The sequence below is a fragment of the Zootoca vivipara genome, chromosome 12, assembly GCF_965207765.1.
Source record: "Zootoca vivipara chromosome 12, rZooViv2.hap1.1, whole genome shotgun sequence".
In the NCBI taxonomy this organism is placed as follows: Eukaryota; Metazoa; Chordata; class Lepidosauria; order Squamata; family Lacertidae; genus Zootoca; species Zootoca vivipara.
This window is the reverse complement of record NC_142595.1, coordinates 26,042,133-26,056,503: the sequence shown is the minus strand read 5'-3', so window position 1 is coordinate 26,056,503 and position 14,371 is coordinate 26,042,133. Positions and strand designations below refer to the sequence as shown.

The 14,371-nt window shown below is 47.2% G+C and overlaps 1 protein-coding gene across 9 annotated transcripts in view; it reads left to right on the top strand.

The window, feature by feature from the left end:
- Positions 1 to 546: 546 nt before the first annotated feature.
- The window catches only part of CDK12 (cyclin dependent kinase 12), a 117,112-nt gene continuing 103,287 nt past the window's right edge, over positions 547 to 14,371 (top strand). For all 9 annotated transcript variants that reach the window (XR_015946678.1, XR_015946679.1, XR_015946677.1 and 6 more), the window contains exons 1-2: positions 547 to 2,727; positions 9,989 to 10,858. Coding sequence is in view for 5 of the 9 variants with exons in the window: in XM_060281507.2 (XP_060137490.1) it covers positions 1,667 to 2,727; positions 9,989 to 10,858 (1,931 nt within the window). In the remaining 4 variants the exon portion in view is untranslated. The remainder of the gene's footprint in view (positions 2,728 to 9,988; positions 10,859 to 14,371) is intronic.

Sequence of the window (14,371 nt, the reverse complement as noted above, 5' to 3'; positions counted from 1 at the left end):
TCGAAGGATGAGAAGGACCAAGTTTGTCCACCTCTGTTGCTAAGCTGTGGTGTTTTGTCATGGTTACCAAGCGGCCCAAAAAGTATTCGCTGAAAAAGCTGAAAGTGAGAAGGCGAAGAAACGGCAATTCATAAGTTTGTTTGTTCCTGTTGCCAAGGGGGGGGAAATAAATAATAAAGTTTTGTTGAAAGATATATGTCCCCAGAACTACAGTGTGAGAAGTTTCAATAAAGTTTGTTGAACGGTACAGGAAGAAATGAATGAATGGAAGTTCATGGCCCCTCCTTATAAAAACAACATTGCATTTTCCCTTATTAAAAGTTGCCTTCCTCAGAAATGCTGTAGTCTGCGGTGACAATGAAATAAAGTTTTGTTGAAAGATAAAACCACTTCCCGCGAGATTACGAAATTTTTTTTGCTTCATCCGCCTTCCAGTCCCCCCACCCCACCCCCGCTTCCCTATTTGCTTCCAGCGCCCGGCGTCGCGAGACTTCTCGAGCCTCCTCCTGCGTTCCGACCGTGTGCGCCTGCGTGCGAGGGAGGGCGAGCGAGCGCTCACACGCGCGCATGTGCGTGTTCTCGCGGTATTTGGAGAAAGAGGAGCAGGTAGAGAGGAGTTGGGGGAAGGAACCCCCGAGCGGCTGCAAAGGAAGCCACGGCATCGGCGGCCGGGAGGACGGCGGCGGCGATTTCTCCCCACGTTCTCGCGAGAGTTGGTGGCTAACCTTCTCCCTTGCTCACTTTTCTACCTTTCCTCTTCTCCCCCAACCCCTCCCCCCACCTGAACCTGGAAGCGGCTCCGTTTCGCTCTGGGAAGTACTAGGAGAAAGAGGAAGGTCGGGGTCCCGGCTTGGCGGCCTCGCTTGAGACTCAGGCTGAGGGCAGGGGAGCCCCCTCGGTGGGAACGCCTTGGCCCAGGGGCCCAGGGGTTTTCCCACACAGCCAGGCTTTGGGGCGGGTGGAGGTGTGACCATCTCCCCGCCCCCGTGCTCTCTTCTCAGGAACTTAGGGGGTGTTTGAGGTAGGAGCTAAGTCCGACCCTCATCTTTCTTTCCACGGGGGCCTTGAGTTAGTGGGGAGGAGGTACCCCTGACCAAGAGGAGCACGTTGCTTAAATATTTGAGTGGCTTAGAAACGAAAGGGCCTATTGTTTGGGAGACCCCTGCTTCAGACAACTGGGGGTGGGGTGGGGTCTTTTTCTGAAGGTCTCTTTTTGTGGGGGGTGAGCAGCAGGTTGGAGAACTCCCAAACTCCTTGCCCATTTACAAAGGGACCTAAGAGCATCTTAGTGCTCCTGGCGTGTTTATGTTCTGAAACTGGTGGATAACTGAGGTAGGGTACTTGTTCAGGGTCTTAACAACCCACTCCTTCCATCCTACCTTTGAAGTCTAAGAACAGGGGACATTCTTGCCATTGCTGCTTGTCCCTTATTCAGAGGGTTGCGGGTAGCCTGTGGGGCGACTTCTCCCGTAATATACTTTGTCGACCCAGGTCCTTGTAAAGAAACCACATTCAGCCCCATGTAGGAGAGAGAAGGGTGGGTTGAATGTAGGAAAAGGTAACGAAAGTGAAAGCAGCCCTTCTGTTTTAGAAGCGGGTAAGTTGAGGTTTAGACTTAGGGGGTTTTGGAGGTTTCCCCCCTCTTTTCAAGCACAGTGGAGAAGGAATGCCAAACCCAGAGAGACATGGGGGTAAGAAGGATTCAGGAGGAGGGGGGTCCTTGTATCAAGAAGCAGTGTCCAGCAGTGGCAGTTCAAACAGCAAAGAGAGGCACCGACTCTCCAAGCACAAACGACACAAGTCCAGGCATTCCAAAGACTCGCCGATGGGGGCCCAAGAAGCTGGAGCACCACTCGGCAGCATGATCAAGCCATTGGTGGAGTATGATGATATCAGCTCGGACTCGGACACCTTTTCAGATGAAGCAGTCGTCAAGCTGGAACGCAGGGAGAATGATGAGAGAAAAGGGACATCGGAAAGGAGTGACCGGCTACACAGGCATCGGCATCATCAACACAAGCGAGTCCGTGAGTTGATGAAAAGCAAGCTGGTAGACAAGGAGAAGAGGCTGGACAGGAACCAAGACTCCTCAGGCAAGTTGAGTTCCACTAAAGAAAGGGTGTCGGGGGCCTCCAAAAAGCTGCATGAGGAGAATGATGACCATTCATCTAAGTCACTCAAGAGCAGCAGCAAGGAGTCCCGGTCAGCCAAATTGCACAAGGAAAAGTCCAGGAAAGAACGAGAGACAAAGTCCGGTCACAAAGACCGTAGCAAAAGTCATCGGAAAAGGGATGCTCCTAAAAGTTACAAATCGCTGGACAGTCCAAAGCGGAAATCCAGAAGTCCCCATCGCAAGTGGTCAGACAGTCCCAAGCAGGATGATAGCCCCTCAGGAGCATCTTACACGCAGGACTATGATCTCAGCCCTCCACGCTCACACACATCCAGTAACTATGATTCCTACAAGAAGAGTCCCGGTGGGTCTTCACGGAGACCATCAGTCAGCCCACCATACAAGGAACCTGCTGCATACCAATCCAATATGCGCTCTCCCAGCCCTTACGGCAGGCGGCAGCGGTCGGTCAGCCCATACAGTAGGAGGCGTTCATCAAGCTACGAGAGGGGAAGTGGGTCTTACAGTGGAAGGTCGCCTAGCCCATTCAACCGAAGGCGCTCCAGCAGTCCTTTTGTTTCCAAGCGGTCGCTGAGTCGAAGTCCTGTGTCCAGGTGCGTGGCCTTTATCCTTAATCAAAAGTGTTTGACTTCTTTGGTTCAGATGGTGCTAGTGTCCTGAAGTCAGATAAGAAAAATATTTGCTTCTACCCTGTAACGTGATTTGTTTAGGGTACAAGGTCTTTGTTGCTTGTCTTGCAGCACTTTTATGATTAGATAATTATTATTTTCACTTTATTTCATTGGGGGTCTGAGTTTGAAAGGTAACCAAATCCATTCAGCCAATGAGACATTGGCTCAGTTCAGATGTCACACTGAATCATTGTTCCCCAGCCTGGTGCCCTGCAGATTTTTTTAGGCTACAACTCCCATCATTCTCGAACTTTGACCATGCTGGCTGGGGCTGATAGGTTGGAATCCATCTATAACTAGAGGGAACTAGTTTGGGAAAGGCTGTGCTAAACCATAGTTTAGCATGACAAGAATGAGTGCAATGCACCTTGGAATAACATGCTTCCTCTTCCTGCTCCTGCATGGCTTTGAGGAGATGTTTAGAAGTTTTGGTTTAGATTAACGAGCTTGTCTGGTCATCTGAACTCAAGAAACAGGCGCTTGTTTGAAACAAAGTAACTTAAAACCATGTGTTAAGCTGCCTTGTTGAAGCAAATCATAGTTAGCACCAACCACAATTTAGGATTCAGATAAAGCACTGAACTGTGGTTAATGAAAATTGGAAACAAAAAAGCTCTTTGGAGCTACACCAGAAGAGGAGACAGGGGAAATGGAAGCTACTGCAGCTCATCCTCATCATACTAAACTAGAGTTAAATGTGACCTCTGAAAGTGAACCATGATTTGGACACAATTTCTGAAGTGGCAAACCATGGTTCCATTTTGTGGCATGTCAGTTGCTAATCTATACAGCTGGTGGAGATGCACAGAATGGGAAAATTGATGGACACCTTTTACTAAATCTTGCTTATGTTAATTAAAAAAGTAAGGTTTAGAGTTGCAGAGAACTGTTCCATCCTGATCCTAAGTATATTGAGCAGTAGAAAGTGAGGTTGAAGTCAATAAAACCAAAGTCTTAAATTGCAGTGGTATCCAAGGTACCTATTTCTCACAAGATTTGTGCCTGTTATGTGGTTACCAGGTTCCACTGGCTTCAGTAGAACTTGGTTTCAATTAAATCTGCCTTGGATAGCTGCTTTTGTCTAGGTCAGTGGTTCCCAACAGGTGGTCCGGGGACCCCCAGGGGTCCGCGAGCTATACCAGAGGGGTCCGCAAGATGCTATTAGAATGAAAAAAATATTAAATATATTTTGTATGATAACAGATTTTTTGTTTTGGCCGCTTCCTGCATGAGCAGAGTCTAGCGCAAAACTAGAATTAGATAGAGGCAGTAGTTCTGCTGTATGCCGTTAGGTGGCGCTTTACAAACACTACTATTTTGCAAAGAGGCAGCGCGCGCATTCTACTAACGCTCACCTCCCCAAGATGCTTTGCGCGCGTCGGCTTCATTTGTGCGCTACTGCGCAGGTACCCTGTCTTCTCCATTCCCCTCCCTCCTCCCTGGCATGCGCTGCCTCTTTGCAAAACAGTAGTGTTTGTAAACAAAGCGTTGTTTTTCGCGGAAGCTACAGTTCGCGTAGTTAAAAATGGACCGTTGGTTAAAAAGTGGTTCGTTAAAATGACAAAGGCCTACAGATGAAGAGGAAGAACTGTAAAAAACGTATAAAATATAAAAAGACTCTTAATTTGGCTCTCAGTTTTTAATTTTAGGATTAGGAATTAATGGGGGTCCTTGTCACAATAGCGGCTCGATGAGGGGTCCTCGAGAAAATTTTGTTGGGAACCCCTGGTCTAGGTAGAATACCGGTAGGTGAATATGAAATCTCCCTATACACGTTAGAGAGTTGTGGTATATGTAACCCAAATCTCAAGATGTGTGTGGAAATGTTTGATTGTGATCCATTACCACATTCACGTTAGATGTCAGTACTGTACCTCAGAAATCCCTTTTGAATACAGCTAGTGATCACCTTCAAGGGAATCCAGGCATCCTACAATCTGCTTAAAGTGACCTTGTGGGCAGTAAAATGTTTTTAACAATCATAAAAGGGGATCTTGAATCCACTACTAACATCCTTGCTCATCCTTTTTCAAAGCCAGTCAACACCTTTCACCTGTTCAGTTTGCTTAGAATGAGGTTGCATTTTTGTCATTTCTGAAACTTAGTTATTTCATAACAAAATAAAAAAAAATCCTTCCAGTAGCACCTTAGAGACCAACTAAGTTTGTCATTGGTATGAGCTTTCGTGTGCATGCACACTTATTCAGATACACTGAAACAGATGTCACCAGACCCTTATATATAGTGAGAGGGTGGGGAGGGTGGGAATGGGCTGATAGGTGTGGTAAACCTGTTGACGACTGTTAACAACTGCAATTGGTCTTACAGGAAAAAGCAAGGGGTGAGATGGCTAAAAATAGTTTTATCATGTATAATGAGATAAGAATCCAATGTTAGTTATTTCATAATCTGGATGTGCGGAACTGCTTTGATCACAGATCACCACAGATCACCCAACAGTTGCTCAGTGTTATAAACTGAGATATAAAAGCTACGAACTAAATGGCACCTTAAACCTTGGTTATGGACACACCAAGAAATGTCTAGGTGCGCTTTTTATAATAAGAATACAAGCTGAAAATGAATGAACTGCAGCTAAAATACTATGTTCATTTTTCACATGGGCTAGTCCTTCTCCTGCCCACCCCACTAATACCGTGTTTCCCCTTTTTTAAGACGTAGTCAGAAAGTAAGCCATGGCAGCATTTTTTAGCATTAGTGAAATCTAAGACACCCCCCGAAAATAAGACATACCTCCATGCGAGACCGCCGAGCGCCCCAGCCAGCCAGAGGGGCCTGGAACCGGCTGCTGTTGCTGCAGTGAACGCATGGAGCGCCCTGCAGCGCCTGGCCTCTTCTTTTCTTTTTTTTTTTTTTGGGCTGCCCGAGGCCTGCTGCCCCGCCACCGGAACCGGCGGCTGCAGAGCGGAGCGCTCCGAAGCAGCGAGCGCTCGGAGCGCCCTGCAACGCCTGGCTTCTTCTTTTGTGGGGGGGGAGCTGCCTGAGGCCTGCCGCCCCCGCCGCTGTAACCGGCGGCTGCAGAGCGGAGCGCTCCGAAGCGCCGAGCGCTCGGAGCGCCCTGCAGCGCCTGGCCTCTTCTTTTTTTGGGGGGGGGAGGAGCTGCCCCAGGCCTGCCGCCCCGCCGCCGGAACCGGCGGCTGCAGAGCGGAGCGCTCCGAAGCGCCGAGCGCTCGGAGCGCCCTGCAGCGCCTGGACTCTTTTCTTTTTGTTTGGCTGCCCGAGGCTGGCGGCTGCAGAGCGGAGCGCTCCGAAGCGCCGAGCACTCGGAGGGCTCTGCAGCGCCTGGCCTCTTCTTTTGGGGGGAGAGCTGCCAGAGGCCTGCCCCCCGCCGCCGGAAGCGGCGGCTGCATAGCGGAGCGCTCCGAAGCGCCAAGCGCTCGGAGCGCCTTGCAGCGCCTGGCCTCTTCTTTTGGGGGGAGAGCTGCCCGAGGCCTGCCCCCCGCCGCCGGAACCGGCGGTCTGCAGCGCCGAGTGTCCGGAGCGCCCAGCAGCGCTGGGCGGAGCGCCGAGCCAGCAGCCTGCCGCCTCGGTGCCGCGCAGAGCGCCCAGCAGCACCCCGAGCCAGTGGCCTGGCCCTTCCGAGGAGGCCTTAAGGTACAAGACATCCCCTGAAAATAAGACACCGTCTGTTTTTTTGAGTAAAAAAAGTTATAAGACGGTGTCTTAAAAAGGGGGAAACACGGTATTATTCGCCAGTCTTCACAGAGTAGTTGGAAGTGGGGAGGAAGAAAAAGGTCTTCCTTCCTTCCGCTCTGCAGTTTTAATATGAAATCTTAGGCACAGTACTGCGCCCAGAGCTCAGAAATTGCTCGCACTTATGAAATTCCCTGTCGTAAAATGTGCGTAGAACAATGGGAGTTTCGAACACTAAGCTTGCTGTAGGGCTTTGAATGTGCAAAGTTGCCATTTGACTATAAGCTCCTTGTGCTCTATCTAGTGCCCCTAGCACCTTGTCAGTGCTAAACAAACATATAGTCACCATCTTGTTGTTTTGGCTATCTGGTCACTAGATTCTAGTGGGATCATATCTGCCAAGCCATGAACTCTGTGGATAGCCTTAAGCAAATCCCTGTCTCTCAAGCACCATTCCCCACCTGTACAGTAGTAACTTCTCTTGGGTCAGGCAGGTTGATTCCTCAGTCCCTGGCAGCTGCTTCTAAACAGTGTAGAGCAAGTGCACCTGCCATTTCCTGCTCATTAAGGAGCAAGTGCTATCAGAAAATTGTCTCTAGCATAGAGCATCTCTTTTTAATGAAAAAGAACTAGATAATGAGAGCTGATTGCAAGCACTTGGGGTACCTTAAGTACTTTTAGGAAACTGCTATGAAAAGGATTGCATGGTGGAGCCTTTGTTATGTACTAGGTAGAGTAAGCTTGAACAGAGTAGATGTTTAAATATTTAAATATATGAACCTAGGAGGGGGAATCTCATTCCTGTTTGTTTTCATACACCCTTGTTCATCTCTTTGGCTTTGTCTACTCTAGACTTGTTTTTTTCTTTATGTGTATGCTGCGTTATCTCACCAGGTGCTTAAAAAAACCCTTAACTTGCTCCAGTTCACCTCCTTTTCCTTTTGGGAGTAGAAAGTTAATGTTCCTTGATAGAAAGCATGTTCTCTTGCTTCTGGACTGTTTCATTGGAACAATAAGAAAAGACCCCTTAGGGCTAAATAAATATTTCAGAATTCAAAGAAGCCCAGTATCAAATGAGCTGCCTGCTTTGGACAGGACTGGGGGTAGGGGTGTGGATCCAGTTTCTAGCCAAATTCCTAAGTGAGCAGAGACAGGTATGCTGTTTAATGAGAGTGGGGTTGAAGATCATGGGAAATACCCTACCTGTAGGAACACTTTCCCCATTGGCCCATCTACTGTGCAGTTCCTTCACACTTCAGAGGATTCTGGGAAATGTCTTAGCATACATACTTGGATTTATGGACTGCAAGTAAGGCCTGCTATGTGTAGCCATCACCTCACTGAAATTAAAGTGTGCCCGAGAATACTGCAGTGCTGTGTGCATTCCAGGGAAATACTGGTTAATGGTGAACAAACGATCTTTTCAGACAACCGTTTCTAGTCTTCTTATTGTGGAAGTTCTGTGGAGCACTCTTTTGAAGGTCCGCTGTTATAAATTACTTCTTGAAAAGTTTGAAAATGCCGATGATGGAATTCCTCATTGTCACAGTAGGTTTCTGAGGGTCGAGAAAAGATGCCCAGACATTCCACTTGCAGTTCTTTGGATGTGTCTTAGTCAAAACAAAAGGGAGGGATAGAGTTACATGTCGACATAGAGCTTTCAAACAGCCTGAAATTTTTTTAAAAAGCTCTTTTCCAGTGTATCAAAGCTTCCCTGCTTGATTGCTTGAAAGTGATTCTTACTCGGCGTGGAAAGCTAGGCAAGTGGATATTTGCATTTATGACTTGGAGGGTCCTTGAAGGAGTTACAAGAAAACATCTGGTGATTGTGTGTGTAGGATAAATGGATGTCCCCAACAGAGATGGTCATCTGCTCTAGGGATGACAATCTGATTTGTGCCCCAGTCAAGGGAGGCACACCCAGGGAAGAACCTACCCAGCAACTGGCTGGTTTTTTCCCTGATGGAGGCTTTCAGAATAGCAACTGAATAGTGAGCTAATAGTGACCAAGAGCCCAACTGGCGTTTCCCATGTCAGAGGCCATTCAGAGAGTTTGAACAGTTTGAAATGGCAGGTATGCCTGTTGTAGTTACTTATTGACAGTCTGATGTGCACACAGATTGAAGTTAGAGTGACTGGCCTGAAGCTGAATTCAGTTTGCTCCGAGAGGGGCTGCCTTCTGTGTGTGCCCTCCTCCCCAGTCTCCTGGTCTTTGCACAGCCAAATATCAGGGCCTAATTCAAACTGTCCCTGCTTGTCATAAGCAGCAGTGCATTCAGTCCTGTGCATTTAGTGAAAAATGCAGCTGGGATTTTTCCAGCACTGCCCGTGAGTCTCAAAAGTTATGCTGTCTTTCAGAAGTGGTTGTAAAATATATGCCCAAACTTTCAAATTGCCTGTAAGTAATAAGGCAACCAAATAAAACTTCACTATCTTCAGGAAGGTTACATTTTGAGCCACTAAAATGGCTCTTAGCATCATCTTGTCCTTGCCAGCTAAGACAGAGAAGTCTTGCAGTGCTTCTGCTAGGTACCAGGATTTGGTTGAGTTTTAGTACATATTCTTTTACAGTACTCAAATTCCCCCCCCCTTATGTTCCTTTCTTCCTGTTTAAGAATGATTTAGATTACGGTGATCAATTGACCTGAGATGTGATCTGCAGAACTATTTTGTCCAGCCTTAAGTGGACAGGAGGCAACCCATGGGTCATATCCCACCTCTAGCATATTCCCTCTGTGAGGAGTGGCATGAGACTCTCGGGCATGCTGTGCTGAACTTGGATCTTGCCATCTTGAGAACCAGAAACCAACACAGCTCATGGTCAGTGCAGCACACCCGAGAGTCCCATGACATTTTTGAGTAGACCAGTTCTCCTTATTGCTGAAGGAAGTAATACCACAGTGGTTTCTGTGATAATGTGGAGGCTGGGGCAGGGGTGGCTCTTAAGAGGTACCAGCAAGACATGGAGAGGAAGCTTGAGACGAGCAGTGACCCATTCAGAGGCAGCTCTGCTCTTCAGCTTATTTCCTCAGTTGTCTGGTGCTCCTTTCATCATCAATGAAAATAATACAGGAAAGAATTCTGCAGGCAAGTGGTCTACCTTGCTACAGAGGACTCTGGCACATGCTCTCCCTTTAGTGCTGAGATTTTTGTTTCCCAAAGCCTTTTCTCAGCCAAGATGCCTAGTGTGTATCATGCAGTGATACTACGGTCTAGTGTTTCTAGCCCCCAGGCAAGTTGGCTAGGAGCCGAATACACCATGGCCAGAAGTTGTCCACCTCTACTTTGGCAGTGACTGATTGTTTAATGTGTTGTAAAAAAATAATAATGTGGCTGAGAACCTCTAATAGAAGCAAATGGGGAAGCCGGTGAAGAGTTAAAATGTTCATTGGAGCCACAGGATCACAGCCATGTCTAAACACTTCAAGTATGCCCCCCACCCCTTTGAGAGCTAAAGGTTTGCGTTTTTACATAAAACGTGACTATAGCGTTCTTTGGAGATTCTGATTTTCCTCTTCTTTTTCCGCAGGAAGCCAGTGAAGTCTCGAAGTAGAAGTCCTGCTTACTCGAGGCACTCATCTTCGCATAACAAAAAGCAGAGATCTGGGTCCCGCAGTCGGCATTCCAGTATCTCACCTGCCCGGCTACCATTGAACTCCAGCCTGGGAGCTGAACTGAGTAGAAAGAAAAAAGAGAGGGCTGCTGCTGCAGCAGCCGCAGCAAAGGTTGATGGGAAAGAGAGAAAGGACTCTCCTAGTGTTTTATCTAGGAAAGAAAATAGTTTGGCTGAAGTTAAAGAGCCAGCGGTTGAGGCCAAAAAGGCAAAAACGGCTAAACCTGAGAAGTGCCCTTCTGACATTGAGTCAGCAAATGTCACACAGCACAACACAGAGACAAAAACTACTTCTGAGCCCCTAAAAACAAAGGCAATAGAGAACCACGAGAAGAAACCTCCTGCTTCAGTTAAAGACTCAAAAGCATTGGGAACAAAAGATATGAAACTTGCAGGCGGAAAGGAGGAAACTGTGACTCCAAAGGAAGCAGAGACAGCCAAGCAAGAGGTCCCACCTCTTTTGCCTTCTGTTAAGTCACTACCTCCTCTGCCAACGTCGTCGCCCCCTGCTCAGGCTCCTCCTCCGTTACCCCCTTTGCCTCCATCACCAGTTATTCCCCCTCTGCCGCCTGCCCAGTCACCTGCCACTCACACCCCTCCATTGTGTCTGCCGTCGTCTACCCACTCCAGGACATCTCTGACTACTCAGGCTAACACTCAACCCACCACGCAGTCCTCCTTAAAGACACATGTATCTGTGACAACTGCTGTTCCGCATCTGAAAACTTCAACGTTGCCTCCGCTTCCTTTTCCACCTGTCTTGCCTGGGGAAGATGACATGGATAGGTAAGGGGAATAACCATACCTCTTCCACAAAGGGTTGGTAATATTATGGACCAGGAATTGTTAGAATTCGTGTATCTGCTCATTTCTCATTGCAAATGAAAAAATCTGGTGTTTGAAATGTGATTTAGCTTTCTGAAAATGGCACAGATCGTGAAGAAAAACTCAAGGCCCCAGATGTAGAAAGCAGCTTTGGAATGTATGGAGAGGATACCAGGTATATGGAACGTGTAAAACAGCCTTCTAAATTAGTGGGATGGTTAGGATTGGGGCTCCCTTGCAGGAAATGGAAGATTAGAGCATATTGAATAAAAGATCTTTGCTTGAGTAACAGAGCTGAAAGAGGCTTTAGCCTGAAATTCTGGACAGCTGTTGCCAGTCAGGATAGTACTGGATTTAGCTGACATGAATGATTGGTTGTACACCAGCGCTATTCCTTGTATAGCATATATCAGGGGTCGGCAACCTAAAGCCCAAGTGCCACAAGCGACCCACCCAGGTCGTTTAACCAGCCCACTAGCCGCCCGCTTGGCGAGTCCCCACGCACTGTGCTAAACCGGCATGCCACGGGGACTCACTTTTGCTGTGCTGAAAATTGCGTCTGCACATGTGCAGACGGCAGAAATATCTTCTGTGCAGATGCAGATGCCAGAAATCGCGTCTGCGCAGACGCAGATGGTGGAAATTGCAGGTAGGCACGCTTATGCGTGCGCACAATCAGGTCCACAGAGGGATCTCCGCTGGAGTGAACTGGGCTAGGCAAGGTAAACCTTGCCGACCCCTGGTATATATAAAGCTACATTTTTGTTTGGGTGTTGGTCCCTTGTTCAGAATGCCTCACTTATGTGGCCAGCTTGGAAAAAAATCCCCAGTTAGCAACAGTTTAAGTGCGTCAGGTTTATGCTACTGGCCTCAATTTTGTCTCTTTAACGGACTTGGCAGTCAGGTTCAGACTACCTTGCCTTGGTTCATTCATCTGAGAAATGCATGACTGTTTAGCCCTTCAGTTTGCTGCTTTGAACAGTTAAGCTAGGAAACTTCTTGTTAACCCTAGTTTCCTATTTTGGTTTAAGACAAGCCAGCATATTAGCCTGGCTATTGAACTATGTTTAATATCCTAGCTTGTTTTGAAATTTGTAACATAGTTTTCCATTTTGGACAAAATGGGTTCAACAGAGACTTCCTGATTTAATCGTGCCAAAGGAGCTGCCTGTGCACTGAGAGATTATCATCAGAGCACGGACAGTGTGTGGCATTTGCTTCACTATCAATGTTTGATTGCCATATCTGGGGTCAGAAAGAATATTCTCCCAATACAAAGTCTTGAGTTTTTAGGGAGGTTGGGCTTCTTTTTTAGTGAGTCCTTTGGCTCGTTTGCTTTAGCTCATTTGCTTTTTCTGGATAGGTTCTCAGCCTGCTTATCAAACCAAGGCTTGTTTTAGTCTAACTCTAGTTTGTTAAAACTACAATCCCCTGAATTTGTAGATAACCACGTTCAGATGTAATGCTAAATAATGGACAAAGCTGAGGTTTTTGTTCTCCCCACTCCTTGTCTGGTGTAGTTGTAAGGAGATAAGCTCATGCCAGTCTTTGTTAAAATATTCCTAAATATTGAAGTAACTCTTAAGTCTTGAATTAACCATGAACATGGAGATTGCCCGTCTTTTTGGCCTGTGAGGTGGTTTTCCTTTCTAAGGAGCATGTACTGTGATGTCATACGCACATACAGGCAGAGTAGTTGGAAGTGGGGAGGCAGAAAAAAGGTCCTCCTTTCCTTCCAGTCTGCAGGTTTAATCTGAAATCTTAGGCACAGTACTGCACCCAGAGTTCAGAAACTGCTCGCACTAATGAAATTCCGTGTCACAAAATGTGCCTGGAACAATGGGAGTTTCGAGCACTGGATGTGGGATCTGGTTTTGTCTCTTCTCTCCAATTCAGCTAGAGCCCATAGAGGCTTCCAAGAGAGAGATTGGAATGGTGCATTGTGATCATATTCTGCGCTTGTAGAATCTAATGTTCTATTTGGTGAAAGTTATGTAAACCAGTTTCAAACAATTGAGTGGGGGTTTGCTTCATTTACAATATTGTTCTTTTTAAAAAATAACATTGACAGGACTAGGGGAGAGAAGATAGGGAGGATCAAAGGTTAGTAGGGTGGTGATGTGAGGGTCATAGTTTATGCCTGGCAGCTGTGTTGAACCATATAGCCCACCTTAGAATTGTGGGGCTGGAATATGAGAAAGAAGCCCGAGGAATCCTGCCCAGAGGAAAGGCCTTCAGTCCATCTGATCAGCTGTGTAATTAAGCAAAGATCTAGTGCACCCCTGAAAGAGAGTTTACAGGGCAGTAGATCTAGCTGACTTCGGCCATCAGAAGTCTCAAGTTCTCAGTGTCACTAGCCAGACTGACTTTTAGGGAGGGGCTTCATGCTGACCTCAAACAGGGCAGTTTGTTGGACCCCAGGTATGAATTTTTGCTAGGCTTAGCTCGGCGTTGCTCATTTTCTGTGTGTGCACTTCACACAGGGCTGATTCAAAGTTGCATATATACATTACTTGACAACTGGTTACAGGCGGCGACCACTTCACACTGGGGTTCTATTCCCACCCCTTGTGCTCGTCAGCAGAGCACATACAAGGGTTCCTCTTTCTGCCTTCTTCCGGGTCTAAAAGGACCCATGTGTTGGCCATCACACATCGGTTGGATGTTCTGGAAATGATCACTGCCTGTATTTCAAAAAAGCATTGTGTTTGAAGTAAAGTGAAAGTTCTTGTCTGTAGGCCATGGAGGAATTAAGGCCACTTGTGGTTGCTAGCATTGGAAGCAGTATGCCTCTGAGTAACAGTTGATGGGGATCATGAGCAAAAGAGTCCTTTAGTACTCGTGCCCTGCCTGCTTGTGGGCTTTCCAGAGGCATCTGGTTGGCCATTTTGAGAACAGTATCCTGCACTAGATGGGTCTTTGGTTTGATCCAGCTGATCTCTTCTTAACTAATCCTACATATGTAGTGGTGCATTCACACATGCACATTACCACTTTAGGTTGTCCTGATGACTCTGCACACGAACCAGCCTGTAGTTCTGATTCAATTTGGTGATGGTGAGGGGTGTCACACCTGTAACACCAGGTAACTGAAGACGGATGAAAATTAAATTTTAACTTGTGGAGAAAATTGTTTCATGTAAAAAGCTCATATATGCAGCGGTCAGAAAGTCAGCCCACTCCTTATAAGCAGAAATTAATATTTGCAAGTAACAGCTGGGGTGTGTTTCTCTTCTCTTTTTCCTATCTACCCCTCCCTCCCTCTCACCAACCATGGCAAAGAGGGCTCGAATTTTTCACATCTGCTGGGGGGGGGAGACAATGGACCCCAAAGGTGGCGTCCATTTCAGCCCGCAGTGCGTTGATGGAGCACGTATAAGTTTTGACTTCTTGTTTTGACTTCTTCTGGGCCCAACAGGACCCCGCATCAGCGATTGCGTGTCAGTTGGATGCTCCTAAAATGGTCTCCACCTG